This window comes from Tiliqua scincoides, chromosome 12 (assembly GCF_035046505.1).
Source record: "Tiliqua scincoides isolate rTilSci1 chromosome 12, rTilSci1.hap2, whole genome shotgun sequence".
In the NCBI taxonomy this organism is placed as follows: domain Eukaryota; kingdom Metazoa; phylum Chordata; class Lepidosauria; order Squamata; family Scincidae; genus Tiliqua; species Tiliqua scincoides.
Window position 1 is genome coordinate 13,441,278 of NC_089832.1, and position 21,440 is coordinate 13,462,717.

General features: G+C 44.9%; 1 protein-coding gene across 1 annotated transcript in view; it reads left to right on the top strand.

Annotated features, from left to right (window-relative positions):
• CHM (CHM Rab escort protein) overlaps positions 1 to 17,254 on the top strand; it is a 78,087-nt gene extending 60,833 nt beyond the window's left edge. Inside the window, exons 11-15 of the mRNA XM_066639970.1 lie at positions 2,425 to 2,488; positions 4,417 to 4,513; positions 11,383 to 11,475; positions 13,020 to 13,186; positions 14,383 to 17,254. Coding sequence (XP_066496067.1) covers positions 2,425 to 2,488; positions 4,417 to 4,513; positions 11,383 to 11,475; positions 13,020 to 13,186; positions 14,383 to 14,574 — 613 coding nt within the window. The 3' untranslated portion in view covers positions 14,575 to 17,254. The remainder of the gene's footprint in view (positions 1 to 2,424; positions 2,489 to 4,416; positions 4,514 to 11,382; positions 11,476 to 13,019; positions 13,187 to 14,382) is intronic.
• The last annotated feature ends 4,186 nt before the right edge of the window (positions 17,255 to 21,440 follow it).

Here is a 21,440-nt window from a genome sequence, read left to right on the forward strand (position 1 = left end):
GCCCTACAGGTGTTTCTGACCTTCCTTTTGTGTCTCCTGCTGGCATTCTTCATTGCTTTTGTGTCCTTTTGTGCTGGACAAAGTTGCACAAGAGCCTGGAGGAAAGAATACCTTGGATGATGCTTCTTGAAGGTGCATTGAGTTGAACTGCCCTGCATTTACAACCCCCCACCCCCGGCTGTGCTTCATTTAGGTCATTAACCTTTCCTGAGGCCATTATTAGCCAGTTAATGACTATTAACGAACATTAAAAACCTGCCGCAGTGCTATGTTGGGTCAGACCAATGATCTGTCTGGTCCAGTCTCCTCACTTACAATGGCCAATTCTGGATGCTTCAGAAGGTACATCACCAAAACAAGGTAATTAGAGGAGGGATCTGTCCCCCTTCTCCTTCACTTCCAGTTTTGTCGTGTCTGTTTACGGAAGGTCAGGTCATTGCCCAAACTTAGGGCAGCATCGCCTGTGATTTTGCAGAGCTGCAGTATAGAAACCCCTGGGGGCTGGGGATGAGAATAGGCCCTCGGTTTGGCTGTACTTGTCATAAGAGGCGACTAAACAGCCACCAGGTAGATGGGACTCGTCAGCCTGGGAAGGCAGCTCATCTGAGAGAAGGAAAACTCTGATTCCAAACCTCCACTGCCTTGTGGCTACATCCAGTTATGGAAGAGGCTTCAGGAGTCAACCTCGAGGCAAAATCAGGAGCCGGAGTCCCTGAGGCAGTTCGTGGCTGAACACAGTCACGTTCTGGCAACTCCTGCGACGCCGCTGGAACCAACCATATTGGCCTCTGCCTTTCCATTGGACCATTTCAGCGACGTGGAGAGGGGGGATTTGCTGCATGGGTAACAGCCTATCCTCCATACCTACTTTACCCAGGCTTCGCGCTCTGGAGAGGACACTCTGTTCCAGAACCACCATTCAGAGCGTGACACCATAGTCTTTCGAGACTGAAGGATGCCAACAACAGTATAGAAATACAAGGCAAGCTTCTTTTCTTCCATGCTTCTGGGACAGGGCCAGGCTGTCTGTGAGGTGGTCTCCTTGGGACTGTCCATGCCTCTTTACTTCTCCTCCCACTCTCTGGATTTGAAAAGGGAGAGGGGAATAGAGCAGAAGAGAAAAGAGGATGGGCTAGATCAGGGGCCTCCAAACCCTGGCCCACAGACCAGATCTGGTGCGCTAGGATTAGCCTTCTGGGCATAGCGAGCAATAGCGAATCCTGACCGTTCTGCACTGCAGCATCCTGTTTTCCCAGCAAGGCTTTGCCCAAACTTGTGCCAGGCAGCTGCTTCCTCCCAGAAAACAGAGCCTTCTGGGGTGATGGGCAGCAGAAGTGGGTTTGTGCAAAGATCAGCTGCTGAAACAGGAGGCTGCAGTGCGGAACGGTAATCCTGGCATGCACCGTGGGCTGTTTGGAGACTGCTGGGCTAGAACATCAAAGACCCTCTCGCTCTCCACCAGCGTTCCCTCTGCTATGCAGCTGTGTAGCTAGAGACTAAGCTGTGTGCAGCTCAGAGCTTGGCATTCACAGAAGTCTGGGAATGATGTATGATGTCAACACTGGGCATCCGGAAATGCTACTGTGCAGGCAGGGATGGGGTCCGTGCATCAGCTGGGGACACAGATCACTGAGCACAGTTCCTTTTCAATCTGGAGAAGGAGGAGGAACCAGGTTGCTGCCTGGCACACCATCAGATAAGGAGGCCCACACACCACCTTAGGCTCCAGGAGCTCATGGGGCTACCCTGTTCTGGGGTAACATGCAAACACAATGTTGCTCTTTTCTCCACAGATTTAAATGCCTTCTCGATGTTGTATTACCTACCCATTTGAGAAGTGTATTTCATCACCCACCCAAGCCATTGATGGAAATCAAACAAAGCAGCACTGACCCCTACCACATCTCCCAGTTCTAGCTCCATCATTGGACTGTTTATTGCAATAATTCAGCCATGTGGCAGGAGGAGGGCCAGGGTCGTGCTAGAGAAACATAAGCCCCAATCTCTCTTGGGCACACACAATTAGCCTGGCAGTAATTTGGATCCTGGCCATTGAATGCATGGTTAGTAAACGTTCGCACCTCACCAGTCTCCGTAATACAATTTGCTGTTACAGTGATTTTATAGTGGTTAAGGTAAACAAGATATTCCCTATGGAGCATTCCGTATATTCATTATGGTTTGACAGATACTAAAAGCCGGATCTCGTAACCTGTATATCTGCCTGCGCTCGAGTCAGAGTCCATTTCTGAACAAAGGCAGCCATGTGCAAATGTGCCATTAACGATGTGCAACCTGCTAAGTGAGGCATATTAGATTTTTGTTTTTGTAGTAGCGTTATAGTTGAAAAAAAAGTCTTAAATTGCATGGCTCTCCCCCCCTCCTCTGTTTGGTGATGGACCATAACTATTTATTCAATTACAGGCAGATCTCCAGAGCAGTTCTCATAACGGATCGATCGATATTGAAAGACGACTCAGATCTACAGGTTAGCTTATGTGTTTAGTATTGCTTACTTTTATATTTTTTTTTATTTACACACACACATACACAGAGAAAGCTGTTTGTGACTTTGTTTCAGTGTCCCATGAAAAAATGTCATTCATTTATTTAAAATGAGATGCCTTTAAGTAAGAAGAGGGCATTGCCGTCATTGCACTTTTTCCATCAGAGGCCAAGGCGCTTCAGCATTCAATTTCCCTTTTTAAAATTGACCAGCCAGGATAAGTTTGTGGTGAAGAAACAAACTTTCTTTTTCAACAATATGTCGCATCTCCTGGTCTCAGACACTAGACTGCAGCAAAACCTAGATTGAGGGCCAGATGTCAACTTTGACAAGTGTGAAGTTCAGAGTCTGGTCTGTTATGTCCGAAGTCTGGTCTGTTACATGCAAAGAGACTAGCTAGGCATCTCCGTTGTATATGCATTATCAAATATTTGTTTATTGACTCAAAGTGTGTGTTTGCTTGTTTGAAAAATGTCTGTCCTACTCTTCTGACCCTAAAGGGGGCACACAAGGTCTCCCACATCATTTACGAAAAACAATTAAAATACTATAAAAACTGACGTGAAGTACTGTCAAAGATATTCAGCATCTGTAAAGTCACAATGAACTCCAGTGAAAAACCTTCTTATATAAGATCAGTTCCTACCCCAGACTAGTAAAGTGGAGGCCACAGGAAGGTGGTTATAGAAAGGGGCCATACAAATTTCATGGGGAAGAGAGTTCCATAACTGTAAAACCATTAGTTATTAACAGAACATAATGACTAGTGGGACACTGAAAACACTCCACGTGTTCACATCAACCCTTTGGGGGCATGCAGTGATGTTTGGAGAGGAGAATGGTGTGGGTTTTCTTTACTGACAAGCCATGCCTCCTAGCAAAAGTGAAGGTGTTGGCAAGTGGAAGTGGGGGAGGAAGAAAAGTTAGAATTGCATTTGGAAGTGTTGCATACAGCTTTGAGGACTTGATCGCTGACAGGCTGGGATACAAATATGCAAAATGCAAGTAATTACAGACCTGTCGACAAAGTGCATAAAAACAGATATCCTTAATACAATCTGCCGTGTGAGCGTTCGCGTAATGTTGTCTTGATCTCTCCGCTGCCAATGCAAATAAGGGCTCCTTTTTCAGTAACAAGCTTGTCTTTGTTTGCCAGTAAACATTCTGTTTGCTGCAGCCTCCACCAAGACTCAAAGCCAGCGTGAGAGTTGAGGGGGAAAGTTTTTATTTTCAACCTCATGGTTAAAGGGGCAGTCAAATAAATAGAGAGGGGTATTTTTTGTCGTACTGGTTCCACGCATGCAAGGCCTCTGAAGTTAGTTGCTATTTCTGTAGTGGCTGTTCAAGATGACATCAGATGCCTGATGAAATGTTGGCTTGGTTGCCACTAGCCTTCTTTTGTCCCCCAAATGTGCAGAGGTCTTGGGAAGGAGGTGGGATCTTACTTGTGCTAGGATTCAGAGATGCTGAGAAATAGCAGGAGATTCTGTATTGCTCATAAAGGACTCCTGACATTGTTAAAAAATGGTAGTGGAAACATGACCTCTGTAACTGAGATCCATGTGCTTCTGGGTACTCTGCTTGTCAGAAAACTAGAGCAACTTGCTCCTGGGAAGTGGATTTATGGATCCCTGGCTGAATAAGACAAATTGAAATGATACTATTGAGAGAGAAGCTTTGTGTTCCTGACTGCATTGTATTGTATGACACTCTAGTCTGCATTAGATAGCAGGAGTCAGAATCCACTGGGTAAGATCACGCCTCAGTCTGTTTTGAATTGCACTGTAGCATCTACAACCTTAACTTTTGGGAAATGCTGAGATTAACTAAGGGACCATCCTCTCTGCATGCAAAAAGCTGCTAGTGGAGACACCTCTGAATGAAATTTTTCTCTTCTCTCTGCTTTCTAGCTTTCCATTTTGACTGTGCCACCTGCAGAGCCAAGCCAACCAGCAGTTCGTGTCATTGAACTGTGTTCCTCTGCCATGACCTGCATGAAAAATACGTGTGAGTATGCAGTGTTCTGGGGCACTTCCTTTGCCGCGTTCCAGGTGCCAAGGAGGGAGGTGCTACATTTGTATTATGGGTTGGAGAAGAAATTTAGGAGGATGTGCCGCACGCAGTTAGCACACTAGGGTTTGCGTCACCCAGTGCGGGAGTCCAGCATGTCATCCCCATGATGAACCTCCTCCCATGCAGTGGGCACGGCAAGGCTGCGGTGGGTGTGGTGATGCACCATTATCCAGTCCCTGCTGGTTTTCTGGCTATAACTTTTGATAGAATAATTTCAATGTTTGCTTCATTGCCTTCTGCATGACGTTACTCATCGAATGATATATAACATGATGGTATTATTTGAAAATACCAAGACTTAAAAAATTTTGGCACCCCTTCATGTTCCTCACTCGGTGTGGCCTGCATTCCCCTGGCCACATGAGTTGTAACGCAGCAGCTAAACAGTCTGACCTGTTTAGGTTTGTATTCCGAGCCAAGTGAGTACAGACTTTAGTGATAGCACTAAAAATCCCCCAAATGTCTGCATCACAGTGGCCCAAATTCTGCACTGAGCAAAACACAATTCTGTCATCTGTGTAAATTTTGTGTACTGATGTGTAATGTTTATAAAACCTCTTGCTTCTGCTAGTCATGGAGGTGTGGGGCAGAGATCTACACAGGGACAGTTAAGTTCCATTCCTTCATCTTTTGGAAATTCCACTGATCTCACCTTTGGTTTTGTAGATTTTTTTGGGGGGGGGGTGACATTGGAAGGGGCAGTTCCAAGTTTGCCCACCTTTTGTACAGTCGTAAATGGAAATGAAATGGAAGCAAAGCTTCTTTAGATTGTGTACCAGTGTGGAAGCTGGTGGAGGTTGTGGAATACACCTGACTATGCTCTTGAAGCACTTGATCCCTTTCCATCATGAAAGCGCATGATACAGACAGCAAGTTGGAAACATTGTTCTCTCTGTGCTGTGTTTCACTTTCAATTCTTTCAGCAAGTTTAGTCCTTTGCAATAATGGGTTGAGGATTGTCTATTACTGAACCTCATACACACATCCCTGCTACAGTCACTTTTTTTTTTTCCTTTTCACTTTCCTGGATTTGTCGTTCTCTGCAGTAAACGTTGACAAGTGAGCAATTCTGCCCTCGTTTAAGAAGGAGCCGGCCTTTCCTAGCAACTACACGTTTTAAAGTGTGCTTCGGTTTAAAAAAAACCACTTTAATAAGCTTTTGTAAGGGGCTATAATTATGTATTTACACTTCAGGTCAATGGGACTGCTAATGCTCATTCATTAAAATGACAGGTGGTTATCTTAATTTTTTAAACTCTATTATAGCACGCTGCAGGAAGCCCCAATCTGGCAAGCTTTCATGCTCCACTTTCTTTTGAGCAAATGAGCTTACAGTTATATTGCCAAGTGGAGGGTAAACCCCATCACAATCCTCTGCTCTGTTTGCCCCATTTGGTTGTGGCTGCTTTCAGGCATTTCCACTGAGTTTTGATGGCTCAGGTTAAGTTTCCCAAGTTAACACATTCTTGCATTTTGCAGTTGATGCTGTTCCCATCCCCATGTAGTGGGTTAGGATCAGCAGTGGAAAATTTTTAAGTACAGGTGGTGCCTTTGTATCTGCGGGGGATCCATTCCCAGATCCCTCCGCAGATACTGGAAACCAGATAATCAAATCAGTGGTTTTTGGCCCACCTGGACTCCAAATGCAACCAGAGCCCTTCTGAGCCTCAGAGAGGCCACACATGGCCTCTCTGAGGCTCTGAATGCCGCCCGAGCCTTTTTAACATGACTTCTGGTTTTCACATTCTGAGCTAAGAGAAGGCATTCTCTGCTCAGAAAAACTCCCAGATGCAACCGGAATGAGGTTCTAGTCACATCTGGAACGTCGGGGGGGACGGGGACGGGGGACACCTGAGGGTTCAGCATCTATGGTAAAGCAGATCTGCAGATGCCTCCCAGACATGACTAGAACCAGGTTCTGCCAGACCCGTATGTTGGCAACCTTCAGTCTCGAAAGACTATGGTATCGCACTCTGAATGGTGGTTCTGGAACAGCGTCTAGTGTGGCTGAAAAGGCCAATTTGGGAGTGACAATCCCTTCCACACTGGGAGCAAGTGCAGCCTGTCCCTGGTCTGTCTCCCTGGCTATGGGCCTTCCTTCTTTGCCTCTTTGCCTCAGACTGTTGGCCAAGTGTCTCTTCAAACTGGGAGAGGCCATGCTGCGCAGCCTGCCTCCAAGCGGGCCGCTCAGAGGCCAGGGTTTCCCACTTGTTGAGGTCCGGACAATTACACAGAAGGTGGTTGTCAAACACCTGGCCTAGACATTAATGTATGCACTTAGGCAAATTTCTCAGTTCGCCACCTGGTGAACAGAAAAGGTCACAAAGTGGTTTACAGACAAGATCAAATAACTAAATGGCTCCCTGTCCCAAAAGGGCACACAATCTAAAAAGATGCAGAAGGGTATCAGCAAACAGCCACTAGAAAAGACACTGTGCTGGGGTGAAAGGGGAGAGAGTCTCTCCCCTGCAAAATTTAAGAGGAGCACCACATGAAAAAGTGCCTCTTTACCCACTACTAAGTCCCATGGTTGACTGTTTATTCTTTAAAATTATATACTTGCTGTTCATGTAAATGTTCACAACAATGTGCAAGAAATTTAAATGTTAATAATTGAATTATATGCGCATGAATACTTTTGCTCACAAATACGAATTTGCAGCATCAAATTAAAAAAAAAAAACATTGACAAAACACAAAGCAACAGACCAATAAATCAATAGCTTTCTGAAAAGCAATGTTTTTAACTGCCTCCAGATTTAATCTGTCTCCGCTGGGGCTGCTGTGAAAAAGGTCCTGCACCTTGTGGGGCCGCTTTGCTTTCCCACATGGCAGAATCTAGAGCAGGACTTGGTCACCAAAACATATGTGCTGAGGTACAAGGGCTCACATGGAAGAAAATTTCCCCAACATAACCAGGCAGTGTCAGACTTCCACAGGTCAGCAGAATTTGAGTGCTATGCTAGGTTGTGACCAAAGTGTAATTAATCTTCTAATTGTTTTTAATATCATTTGATGTCGCTGGGTGTTAACTTGACTGATCTCCCTCTTCCCACAATTATTTAAGATAAGCATTACAAATACACCTGACCTGGATCGCATTGGCAGAAATGACAGGCATGTAATCAGTATCTTCAGCTGAGTGGAGCCACACTCCTTCCCCTTGCTCTAAAACACTGAGATGGTAATGATGGAATTGTAGAGCCCACACATTGTTCTTTCCATTAGAAGGATTACTCGGAGACAAACTCTGGAAATTGCTCCAAGTAATGCAGTAAGACCCAAGGAAACCAAATGCAATTAAAAAAATGCACACCAATGAGAGTTTGAATCATAGTAATAACCCAATAACTCCAGTAATTGTATAGAACAGGGCTTTCCAAACCCCAGATGCGGGGTTTGGGGAAAGCCGTCTGCTCCGTGAACAGAGCTAACCATTCTGCCTCTGCGCCATGTTCTTTCTCAGTAGATCTGGGCACCAGGATGCTCTGGGCAGTCACGTCTGCCCGGATATCCTGGGTGCAATCCTAACCCCTTATGTCAGTGCTTTCCAGCACAAACATAAGGGCAATGCAGCTCTTTGGTGAGGGAACAAACATTACCTGACTTTGAGGAGGCCTCCATGAGTGACAACCAACTGCAGGATGCAGCACATGTCCCATTGGCACCGCGATGCCAGTGCTGGAAAGCACTGACCTATAAGGGGTTAGGATTGCACCCCCCGTTGCACAGCATTCTGGGATGCCAGGCAACTGCTCATAGTGTCCCGGTGTTCAATCTATGGGGAAAGAACGTGGCACAGAGGCAGAATGGTAAGCTCCTGTCCAAATGTGGACCTGTTTCTTGGTACACAGTTGTTGTGAGTTTGGCAACTGCTGGTATAGCAAGTAAGGTGAAATGTAACTTTACTTGCTATACTGGTGATGATAATTTTAACAGAAAATAGATTTTATGGCCATATTTGATCTGGCAAAACACTTACATTTCCTCTGCATCACTTGGCCCCCCCTCCCCTCTTTTATCTTAAGAAAATTGTATCCCATTCTTGTGCTCGGTCACGAGAACGCGTAATTATGAGAGTACCTCAAACAGGAGAGAAATGCCACCCTTAAGAAAGCAGACTATAAAGCAACAAAGTGATAATGAAAACTGGAAAGCGAAAATGTTTTATGGATTGATTTAATACATTTACGTACCGTGGTGTATATTTTAAGGTCATGTTACACAAAGCAGTTCACAAGCGGAAACATTAAAACCAGAAGTCCCATGGTAACAGTAGAGAAAAATGGAAAAACAGCATAAAGCATAAGTAAATCTCAGACAAGAGCAGTCCCAAGACGGAAAGTCTGGGCAGATGTTTATAAGAAGTCTTGCCCTTAGCACCTAGAACTCGCCAGACAAGCAGCCCTGCTCTTCCAAAGATCAGGTGCCACTGCAGAGAGACCCCTTTTTCCCAGCATGCCATCTGGCCCACCTCTGGTGGGGAGGATCACAGTGCTAGTATGAGGTTCTTTGGGTCCTGGGACAGAGCTCTGCACTGGACCCTTCCCCCCCCACACACACACACAGACTGAAGCCCTGCATGATTGCACACACCCAACTTACAGGAGGTGACAGGCAGCAAAAGCATCCTACTTCTACATCCCAAAAACACATCCTACTTCCACTGCTTCCCCATGCCTCCGAGTACCTCCTGGACACAGCTGGAACCAGAAGTGGCTTCTAGTCATGTCCAGGAGGCTGGGGGGTTGCATGCAGAATCCAGGTAAGTCATTGTGGTGTCGCTGCTCCCCTTTACTGGTTCCAGTATCCTCTGGGGGTCCTGGAATGGATCCCCTGAAGATACTGCTGGCCCACTGTACTTTAAAGCTGGTGAGCTGTGTTCCCCTCCACCTTTCCTACTTGGTAATACAACTGCAACAACACGCAACTGGTCTAATTAGTCTTCAAAGGCAGCCCTGTGGGTGCTACGTTGTAGCTGTCCAGCCTGGACTTTACTGGGACAAGGATAACGGTGGCCAAGCCTTAGTATTCAGAACTTCTTCCTTTCCACCGAATTCAAAATACAAACTTTCTTTTTGAAAAAGTGAGGAAAAGAAGAAAGAAATCTGTTGTTTTTTTTAAAGACTCTTGCCACGATTAAAGCCGAAGATTGATTGTTGTATATTAATGGAGGACATAATGTTCACAATGTATTGCACATGACTTGATTTCAGGGTGTTTTTAAAAAACACCATCACCTGGCAAGGAAGAGCTTTTAAATTACAAAGCTGAGTGCAATTTTAAATGCGGTTCAGGGTGGATTCACATGACCAGATTTTTTTGCACGGTGAGCAAGTTTATTGCACAATATTGTTGTGGGCTAGGACTATTGTGTTGTCACCACATACGCTCCTCATTCCCCAAAGAAGGCTAACACAGTAACATGGCAACTGTGCAGTGTTCTTGTGTTGGCCTTCTTTTGGGAATGAGGAGAGCATGCAGTGAAGATTCTAACTCGGGGTTGGATTGATGCTTTATGCAAAACGAGGTGGTGTAATTCTGAAGTGTATCATTCCAGCCAGCAGAGGGAAGAGGTTTTTCCTTCTTTCATGCTCCTCCACTTTAAAAGAGAGAGAGTAGCACACACAACCTACTCCTTGTGTATGATAAACTAGCATAAGTGAGAGGGCTGTGTAGCGCAGTAGTCCAAGCACTTGCTTTGCATACAAACCCTGGCAACTCCAGGCAGCCTGGTAAGCCCCCTTCAGGGAGACCCCCTTTTGACTTAGTAGAAGGCAGCTACATATGCTTCAGATCCAATCTAGTTAAACATTGTTAATCAACTTTCATCACTTAAAGTTGATTAATCTACTGATTCAAAGTTGGGAGCTTCCACATTTTATCACCACACCCTTGGAGACCCGATTGAGACAAACTTGGCCTTTTAAGTAGCAAGGGGAAGAGCACTTCATTGCAGGAACCAAAATGGCATTTTACACAGGATTAACTTGAGCACAATAATATTTGAGTTGATCAGTCGATTGGGACCCATTGTAATCAGCAAATCAGCATAGCTTGGAAATTAAGGGCCTCATCTTCTTTCTGAAAAGGTTTTGGTAGTCATTGTAATAGGAAATGAAAAATAAACTGTTTAGCAGATGGCTTTGCCTTCTAGCCGCAAAGAGCAGCTTTAGTTCGTTACATAATAATTTGGGGGAGGGAAGCCTAAAAGAGAAACCCATGCATCTATATGGATGATATTTGGTGGGCCACTGTGTGATACAGGAAGCTAGATTAGATGGGCCTGTGGCCTGATCCAGCGGGGCTGTTCTTATGATGTTCTGATAATTATTATTATTTTGGTTGCAGCCCACCTGATGGTGGCTGGCGTTTTTTAAATATCAAGTCCTTCCCAAGGACCTGAGATAGTTATGTAAAATATGTGGAGTTCCATGTAGAGCTGCTTTTTGCAGATCATGTAGTAATTTCATTTACACCTAAGGGGTGCAGCTATTTTTTCCAAGTTTTTCAGTATGGCACCCACTGCTACCATTACAATTTCAGTTTAAGGCAGGTAAAAATTAATCCGTTCACAAATTTGGCAGTAATTCCTAGTTAAGTAACAGGACAAGAGAACTTTGCTTTCTGCATGATAGCCAGACACCTTCCATTCTATATGGCTTTTAAGACAAGCAGATGCCTCATGTTCTCTCTCCTTTTGTTTTCTGTCGGAAATGCATTGTACATCTTCACAGTAATTGTATTTTTCATGTCTCTATGGAGGAGGTTGTAACAACTTTTCCACTAAATCCTTTCAACAGACTTGGTCCATTTGACCTGTTCATCCATTCGAACGGCTAAAGAAGATTTAGAACCTGTTGTGGGGCAGTTATTCAGCGTGGTCACAGAAACAGGTAACTTTTAGAAGATCAAATCTTCTAAGAAACAGTTGTATCCCTTTTGGGGGAGGGGGTCACTATTTGGTGGCAGAGCACATACATTATGTCTCAAGTTCAGTCCCTGGCATGGTTGGAAAAGACTCCTGTCTGAAATCTTATGGAGTTTGGAGGTAGCTTCCCAGGTAACCTTGGTCATCTTCCCTTTTGAGTAAGCATCTCCTTTCAGGTTGATGTGATTTGTCATCTGTCCTGCCACCTAGTAAGTTTGTGGGCAGAAATGAGACTCAAACCAGGAGAGTTTGCAGCTTATCCATTACATGAACTCTCCTGAAAGATCTGTTTGATTGGACAAAACCAGACCAGAATTTTACACGCTTTTTGGATTGCTAAAGCCTGTACCAGCTCAGTTTCACCCAGAGAGGCGTTTGCTTTGGAGGTTACATACAATCCTTAGTTGCTTAAAATAACAACAAATCCAGATTTAAAATGAAGGTTCTGTCTCTCCCTCTCTCTCTACGCTGACTTTCCTCCTGTAACGCAAGGGTTCCATTAGTAGACTGGAGGCCCAACTCATACCAGTGCTACAAATCCATTTGTTTCAAACACATCTCCTGTAATTAAATGTCTCTTCCCCCCCCCCCAAAACTGTTTTCTTCAGATCTGAAAGACCCCCAAAATATGAAAAAGTGGTTAGGCTACGGTTTAATGTCGGGATGTCCTTTTTTTTTTTGATTTTTTCCCCCTTCTTCTTAACATTAATCTTAATGCTTAAAGTGATCTGGTTTTTGAAGTGATGTATTGTTTAGGAGCTGCCTGAAATTCTTTTGGAGGAACTCTGTGATCAGGAAGGTCCTCAGGTGCACTGAGGCACTGAGAAGCTAGTTTTCACTGACACATAGGCCTTTTTATCATCAAGATGAGGTAGTGGTCGTATTTTAATTAAAATGTCAGAACAAATACTGTTGGAGTTATTGAAAATGAATCACCAGATGAAGTGAGCACTGGGCCATGGCAGGTCAGAGAAGCAAAGTCACCTGAAAAAGAGGACTCTATTCATTTTCCTGCCTAAATGAGGGAGAAGTAACTTTTTTTTTCTTGCTTGTTTCTTTATAAGCAGTAGGAACTTACAATGTATTAAAAAGCGTGTCATCCACTAGTGTTTTTCTGCAGGCTGATCTGTCCTTCAGAACAATGCAATAAACAAAATCAGAGTGTTCTTTTCAGGGGGGAAAATGCATGCACAATCATTTGGTAGCTTGTTTGAATGTGTGTTTGTTTCAGGGTTCATCCTGTGAAACATAGGGTGAATGTATGAAGCTGTCTTACACTTCCTTAAATACTTTTAACTTGGCACCAATGTGAGCAGACTGGGCATCAAGCGATTGCCTCTAGGGAGGCTATGCCACCGGCTTTACACCACCGAGAGGTCCCTGTAGCCAAACCTCCAAAGGTGGGAGTGCATGATGTGCAAGACAGTTTTGCCCTTTGAAATTTGACTGAATTGTTTAAGTCCCATTGCCTCCAAAGATGGGCGACTAACGCTTGTTCTCACATTTCAGAAGGTGAAAGCGCAGAAGTGCAAAAGCCCAGAGTTCTCTGGGCAGTGTATTTCAACATGAGAGACTCATCCGGAATAGACAAGACTTCTTACGACAATTTGCCCTCCAATGTCTATGTTTGTTCCGGGCCTGATGGTGCTTTAGGAAATGACACTGCCGTTAAGCAGGTAAGGGAGTCTCATGTGTTTCGGCATTGAACTGATGTCTAAGGGTCCTGAAGAATCTTTTTGATGATGTGCTTTCCACCCACAAGAATGGATGGATCTATGCAATTCACCATGCCCTGTGGCCCAAAACAGAAACTGTCGGGCACCTGAAGTGGCATGCCAAATGTCACCTCCCATTGCCCGTTGACATTCCCTGCCACTTCTCCCCTTCTGTCCCATGAGAGGGGAATCCAGGGAGTAAATTGTACCTGGCACAGGGTCAAAAAGGGAGTCCAGGGGCCAAAGGAGGAGGTCCAAAAATCTTCTGGTATCTTACATTTTCCAATACTGCCAGGGCCTGTGAAAGGGAGGAGGTACATTGTACTGGGACCAGGAGCCAAAGGAGGGGAGATAGAAATTTCCTGGGATCAGAAAAATTGTGCATATGTTACGTGAAGACTAGCATTCACATTTTGTGTAAATCTACACAGTTTTAAATATCCTAATTCATAGAAAGCATGATCCAATTATTGTTTGAAATTATGATCCAATGGAAAAGGAAAGGGACCCAAAAGAATCTTAGTACCTCCTGATAAAGTTCCTCTCAGAGGCCCTGGGCTAAAAGCATCATTTTTCCTCTTCTGTTTCATTTCCTTTGTCTTTTTCAAATTCAGAAGCCAGGGGAGGAGAAGCAAATACCCCCCCCCCCCCTCTAATATAACACCTCAGTCACGCTCTCATGTGTAGTCAGTCTATGGGCAGCCCTGGCCAATAAATAAATCTCTGTTCTATTCTGCCTGCCCCAAGCCCTTGTACCTCTTTTAGTTTTAGTGAATCCTGTAATAATACCCAAAAGCCTTATGCTTCCTATAAGTCTTTGATCTTCATCTCTTATTGTTTTAACAAGCAAATTATTACCTTTGTAAAACAGAATTATGGCTGTCGTTAGCCTTCCACATCCGATATATATACTCAAAAGCTATGTCAGCTGTTCTGTTAAAGTCTGTTGATAATAGCCGTTCTTTAATTGGAGCTAGCTAAAATTTCTTGCATATATGTTCTTTGGCCTTGGTCACTAAAAAATGAATGGTTGCTGTAGCCTATGCTCATCTGGTGGGCCCCTATGAGATACAGGATGCTGGACAAGATAGGCCCTTGGCCTGATCCAGCAGGGCTCTTCTGCTCTTAGCAGCTTGTGGTTTTCTTCTTCGAAATAGGCCGAGATGGTTTTTCAAGAGATGTTTCCAAGTGAGGAATTCTGTCCGCCACCTCCTAACCCAGAAGATATCATCTACGATGGAGACGGGACTCCACCGGAGCAGCCCGGATTCGATACTCCATCTGAGGACAAACCAGAGACTTTGCCCGAGAAGGGCAGCGAAGACATCGAAGGACCTCATGATGAGTGAGCTCAGCAGAAGAGCAGACAATGACAGCTAGTGAAGTTTTGGTCCAGTGTGGAGGACAACCAAACAGTTGTCATGCACCGTACATAGTCCCAGCACTTCCAGTGGGACTTCAGACAGTTGTATAAAAAGCCTGTGACGGGACAGGAAAGTCTTATCCACAATCATATGTTGAAAATGTTGTATTTTTGACTCATTTATCTTGGAAGTATGTTTACCATTTTGTAAATACAGTGTTGCCTCGTCCCACAGCGTTGCGGTTTGCTGAATTTGTCCTACCACAAAACCTATAACTTTTTAAGGAAGGAAGGAAAATTAAACCTCAGTTCTGTTCCCAGAAAACAGAGTAGGTTAGTGAGCAGTCATAGTAAGCTCCACGTTCTGGTTTTAGTGTCCCAATAGACACTGTTGCTTGAAGAAAACATTATGTTACGGTGTCATTGGTTGGTTTGGTTTGACATGGCAAATATCGCAGAAGTGAACTGCTCAATAGAAATGGATAACAAAATAGCCACCCTTCTTCAAAATGGTTATGTAGTAGTGCTTTAAGATTTAAACAATCGCTATGTTTGCAGCTGACATTTGCAGTTGAAATCAGTATCTGTTACTTAATTACTGCTGGACTTTCTGAGAGATGAACTGCATGGGTGTGATCCTTTCCTTGCACATGGAGAGCTCCTCAATAGGCTCCACGGAACTCTGCTTTTGGGCTTCAATGCACATAGCAAACGCACATTGCAGCACTCCAGAGCCAAGGATGGGAGGACTCTCCTTATCTCGGTTTACTGTGTTGTCCACCTCTGCTTGGTCACAGTGCATACAAACTTGAGGACTGGCGTATTCCAATCTCCCATTTTCTAAACAGCCACTAGTGTGCAGAGTATGCCAAGAGGGGGCAAAATGGTTCTCTGTGGCAATCCCTCTACAAGCAGGATCATACCTCATATTTTTGCATTTTCATAAATGTAAACAAAGATGGTGGTTTTCCAGCTATGTTGGTATTCGAAGGACATCCTCTTTTTAAAAGCTTTTTTTTAAATTAGCCAAGCTGAATTCACTTGAATTGGATTGCAAAATACATCTAGAATCAAGGATAATTCTAAACAGTATGCATTTAAATGTCATGCATTGTAAATTATAAGCAAGGGTTGTTGATCCAAGAAAACTGGTAGCCATTGTTTATCAATATGCATTATGGACTGAAGTATAAAGTGCAAACATTTGTGCAAGGATATTTGATTGCTAAGTAATCTTCCAGGGAAACACAGTTTTCAAACTAACCAATATCCATTGTTATGGTAGTTGTGTGGAGAGAGGAAGAGGAGTTTGTGTGATCACATGGCCTTTATCTCCATGTCCCTAATTCTTGCCTTCATAGTATAATAAGCTCTTAGGGATTCAAAATGTCCACTTCCTTCTCTCTCCCCCCCCCCCAAGCTGGCACCTTCAAGGATCAATTGCCCCTCAATTATAGACTAAATTAATGATTAGCACAGTGTCCTCTGTATCTAGTTTCTTGAGGCTCTTTTTTTTTTCTCCCTGGAGGTTGGAAGTACAAATTGCCCATAGAAAACAATGGAGAAACTCAAGGTTTTAGCATACCTGTATATGCTACCAGTGTATTAGTAGCTTACCCACTGTCAAACAGCCATAGTAGCAATAAAAGAGGGGGAAAAAGTTATTAAATATTTAACGTGAATCCAGAAGCTCCCCTTCCAGACCATGAGATGAGGTCCTCTTCTATTTTCATATCTGTTCGCCCTCAACATTCTAGGTCCTGGAAGCTCATAGGACCATTAAAAAAAATAGTCTCAATTTACAAACAAATATACTTTTGTGTATCTAGGGAGTATCCTGAGTATGTAGGAGATTTAAACAGACCACAGATAAGTTCATAATTAGTCCACATAATGCTATCGACATGCAACATGTTTAGCAGACCTGCTTTTCCTTAAGATGCCCATTTTATAGTTAGAACACTGAGGCTGGGGCACACATAGGTCTCCCAAAGTCACTCAGAAAGTTCAGGGATATATAGCAGTCACATTTGCTCTCACAATGAATATCCCCCCAGAATCTGGGAACTGGACATAGTGAACAAATACAGACCGCTCAGATTTTGCCGTGTCAAGCCTACCAACGCTTCAGTGGCTACCTGGCTTTCTTTGCCAATGTTTTAAAACGCACCTCCCCGTTAGGAGCACAAATACTGTTTCTCACTGTGGTCCGCAGCTTGCAAGACAGCCTACTGAATGATTGCCCTCCAGTACTGGGATCTGCCCCGCCTGTGAATTCGTGCCGCAGAGGTCAATTAGTTTTTGTCAATGGCGTAACGCAGAAGCGTTTGGCATCGCAAAATGAGCGCGATTGCATTGCTGGTTTCTGTGTGGGAAATTGGGACAAATTAATTTTCAGTCGCCGCGTCGTTCTTGTGATGCTCGCAATTAAGCTGTTTATGGCGGATAACAGAGCCTGCCTTTTGATTTGCGATTGCCCCTTCCGATGCATAAATCAGAACGCATGAATGTAGCCCAATTATGTGTGAACGTTTACAAATTAATACAAGAGCCTAAAACCAGAGAACCATTTCTTTCTTATGTTTTCTGTTACCAATGTGGACTGACTCTCCTTTTTGTTTTTTTTGCAAATGAACTTTATAAATTCAAAAATTAAAGGTTTGCTTGCCAAGGGGGTGTTGTGTTTTGTCTTTTAGGGAAACAATATACCCACAATGTCATTGATTGGATTAGGGAAGGCAGATAATTCACAGATGTGTAAATATATGGAATCCTTTGAAATTCTGGAGAATGTTTACAGTCAGAACAGCAACTGGAGTTCAAGAGCTCCTCAGCTGATATTAGGCCCAGTGTTGCCTGATAAACCTTTTTGCTTCTTTTAGGGCAGGGGTGCTCACACTTTTCTGGCTCGAGAGCTACTTTGAAACCCAGCAAGGCCCGGAGATCTACCGGGAGGAAGGAAGCGTCTGACAGACACCCCCTTTGATGTATGGAGCCCCTGCTGGACCAGGTCAGAGGAGGCCCACCAAGTCCATCTTCCTGTGCCCCACAGTGGCCCACCAGATGCTTCAGGAAGCACACAGGAGGCCTCTCCTCTCTCCCCACCCCACATACTGGGGGCAGCCACAGGTCCCCCCAAGAGTCATATGCCCAGCCTTGCTGCACTGTGGGGGGGAGGAGCTCCCCACTCCCCACCCCCCCCAAACTCTTTGTGGCTGCGCCCCGAGACCAGCAGGGACTAGACGAAACTGACATATTAACAGTTCGGAGAGACAGGTCTCCGCGATCTACTCATTTTGCCTTGCGATCTACCGGTAGATCGCGATCCACCTATTGAGCACCCCTGCTGTAGGATAAGCTTATTCTCCCCATTTTGCAGATGGGGAAGACTGAAGCTTGAAAGGGAGTTGCTTGCCTAAGGCCACTTTAGAGCCCAATCCTATGCATATCTACTCAGAAGTAAGCCCATTCTAGATTGTGAGCCCTTTTGGACCATTTGTCATTTGATTTTTCTCTGTAAACTGCTTTGTGAACTTTCTGTTGAAAAGCGGTAAGCTCCGGTTCAAACTCTCGGGGTCCTGCTTTCTGGAGCGCAGAGGTTGTGAGATTGGTTGACCACTATTTTAGATGATGCTGGTATTTTAATGTTTGTTTATCCGCTTTTTGATTGTGATGGTGATTGCTTTAAGCCATTCTAGGGGACGCTTCAGCGGAGGGGCAGGATATCAAAAATTTTTAAGTAAGAACGATCCCTGCTTGACCCCCCAGATTGCTGCTGCCTCCCAGGGTTGGCGGCACTGAGCTGGTTAGACTGAAGTCTGACTCGACAGAAGTTCTCTTCCTAGGGGAGAAGGCATACGTGGCAAATGCATCCTTTCCATCCCTCTTCCCCCCAGCCACCTGCTCCTTAAATCTATTCTGGTTTGCAGTGAGAATTTTCTGGATTGCGTTGAAACGATAAGCATGATGTTAAACCCACACCATGTAGATTTTGTGCCCGTTCCCAGTTATGTTGTATTTGCTCTTCCTTGATTTTTTTTTTTAAAGAGAGAGCCAAAGACTGCATTTTGTCACAGGCTTTTCCCATCACACTGAGTATTGAGAAACAACGTTCATGTCTTGTTCACACAGCGGACCAAAACTCCAGATGTGTTTAGTTGTGGTAGTTGAGTACCCAATGACTCTCGTTGCAAATAATGGCAGCCACAATTTGGCTGCTCCTGGATTTCCCTGGAAGCATCATGTTCAAATGGTGTGCATTTCCACCCCCCCCCATTTCATAATTTAAAGCACACCAAAAGGAGAGTTAGATGTGTCTTGAGTGGGGGAGGGACGTTAAGGCATGTTAGACAGGGCATATTCGAAAGATAATATGACTTAAAAGAAAGTAGTGATTTATCTGTAGGATTATTAATCAAGTTTGAGAAAGATAAGGTTAATTGAATTTTTAAACGAGTGGCTGTGTTATCCTTCAAGCACCTTGGAGCTCATTCGGTATTCACGCCTTCTTCTCCCCTTTGGAAGCGTCCAGATCGGTTTGAATCTCTCCTTTTGAACAGATGCTTCTATAACAAAACTTTAGTTTACGAAACGTATTGGTCTCAAACCGGGGTTGGGGGGGAGGTGGAGTTGGTGGCTGACTTGCACCCCAACTGGATTCAGGTCACCCTGTCGGTACAGAAGGTGTACAAGGGAGTCAGTGATTCTGCCCAGTGCATTTCAGTTAAGAAGTCTTCACTGTGGAAATGACAACGGTCGGCATATCTGTGAGGCTGGTTGAGGCTGTATTTCTCAAACTGTGGGTTGGGACCCACCAGGTAGATGGGACTCGTCAGCCTGGGAAGGCAGCTCATCTAAGAGAAGGAAACTCTGACCTCAAACCTCCACTGCCTTGTGGCTACATCCAGTTGTGGAAAAGGCTTCAGGAGTCAACCTCGAGGCAAAATCAGGAGCCGGAGTCCCTTAGGCAGTTCATGGCTGAACACAGTCACGTTCTGGCAACTCCTGCGACACCGCTGGAACCAACCGTATTGGCTTCTGCCTTTCCATTGGACCATTCCAGCGATGTGGAGAGGGGGGATTTGCTGCATGGGTAACAGCCTATCCTCCATACCTTCTTTACCCAGGCTTCGCGCACTGGAGAGGACACTCCAACTTCGCCATACGGCGTCGGCACAACACGGGAAGCAGCAGTTTACCGGTTATAAGTCTTTGCTCGATTGGCGTAGAGCATGACGCCAGGGGCTGCTTCCGACGGTGGGAGAGATCATTGCATCTCATTGGGCAGCTAACAGACTGCACTTGCTCCCAGTGTGGAACGGATTGTCACTCCCGGATTGGCCTTTTCAGCCACACTAGACGCTGTGCCAGAACCACCTTTCAGAGCGCGATACCGTAGTCTTTTGAGACTGAAGGTTGCCAATACAATAGGGTTGGGACCCGCTAGATGGGTGGTAGGTCATGTAGCACCCAGCGCAGCTGCCACTGAAAACACAGTGTACAGAGCTGCTGGGCAGGGCAGGCTCCCTGTAGGAGGGTGTCGTATACTTGTCTTACACCTTGGGGTTTTGGGGTGCTCAGAGTTGTTGGTTCTGAACCCTAGAGCCCTCAAAGATCCCTGTTCAGTAGTACTGCCACCACCCTGTAAGAGCCAGTGCCTCAGTCCAGGGACACCGAGACCCTCTAGGCTTAACTATATCCCTTATAGGCACTGAGCACTCTTTTTTATTTTAAAGCCTCAGTCCTCAAGTCACTAGTCCTCAATGAGAATTTGGTAGCTTGCTGAACGGCTAGGCAGGATTCTGAACCTTTGTCCCCAACAGACAATGAACCAACATGGTAAAAAGATTTTTACTTTATTAAGTACATAGGGTTACAAAAAGTTACAAAAGGCAGCAAATGCTAGAGGCATAAAAACTTCTAGGAAACATATCAGCATAAAACAACAAAGCTAACTGGCTAACTCTATTCTCTAACTCTCACCTGGGTCAGCTTCTTTTGTAGATCCTCAGGTCAGTTATCTAAGAGGCCACATGGTCCTGGCGGGGCAGGATGTGCACCCACCTCCTATCTCACCAAGAGACAAGGACCAAAAGACCCTGTCCTCCAGAAGTGGGGCTGGATGCTCGCCCTCTCCGCTCTTCCCTCCCCCCTGGAGATCTACAGCTGCATTCCATCCTTGATGGGCGTCTTTCTGGCTGCCTAGGTGCTACATTATCACCTTCCATTGAGTTGTAAATTCCTAGCAGCTAGGACTGCAAGCCCCTTCTGTGTTACTGGGTTACTTTGGTTCAGGCTTTGTAATGCTACTAGGCCCGAACTGCACATATTCATGACAGAGGGAGACATGGTTCTTTGCCCTGAATAGGTGGGAAGTTGGGATGCTAGAAAGGGGGGAGGGCTATGTGGGTGGGGGCTATGTGGTTGGAGAAGGATCCAAGCCTGCATTCTGCTTTGATTTCCAAGATGGAATGTTTGAATTCCAAGCTGTGCACGGAGCGCACTGTGTGATAGGACCTTGGCTGATTGCAGCTTTGGTTTGAAGCCTAAATGGATGATGTCACTTCTAGCCATGACATCACTTCCAGGTTAATGGCGTCACTTTCGGTGGGTCCGGATAGATTGTCATTCTGAAAAGTGGGTCCTGGTGCTAAAAAGTTTGAGAACCAATGAGCTGGGGTGTTGTCGTAACTGGAGATGCCAGGAATCGAACCTGTTTTACCTGGAGCCTGCTGCATACCAAAGCCAGTGGAGAACCAGTCCCTTCTGTAGCTCAGCAGTACCTGCCCACAATTTAAATATATCAGCTTTAGTATCAGCTGTCCATCTAACTGACTGCTCCAATGAAACATT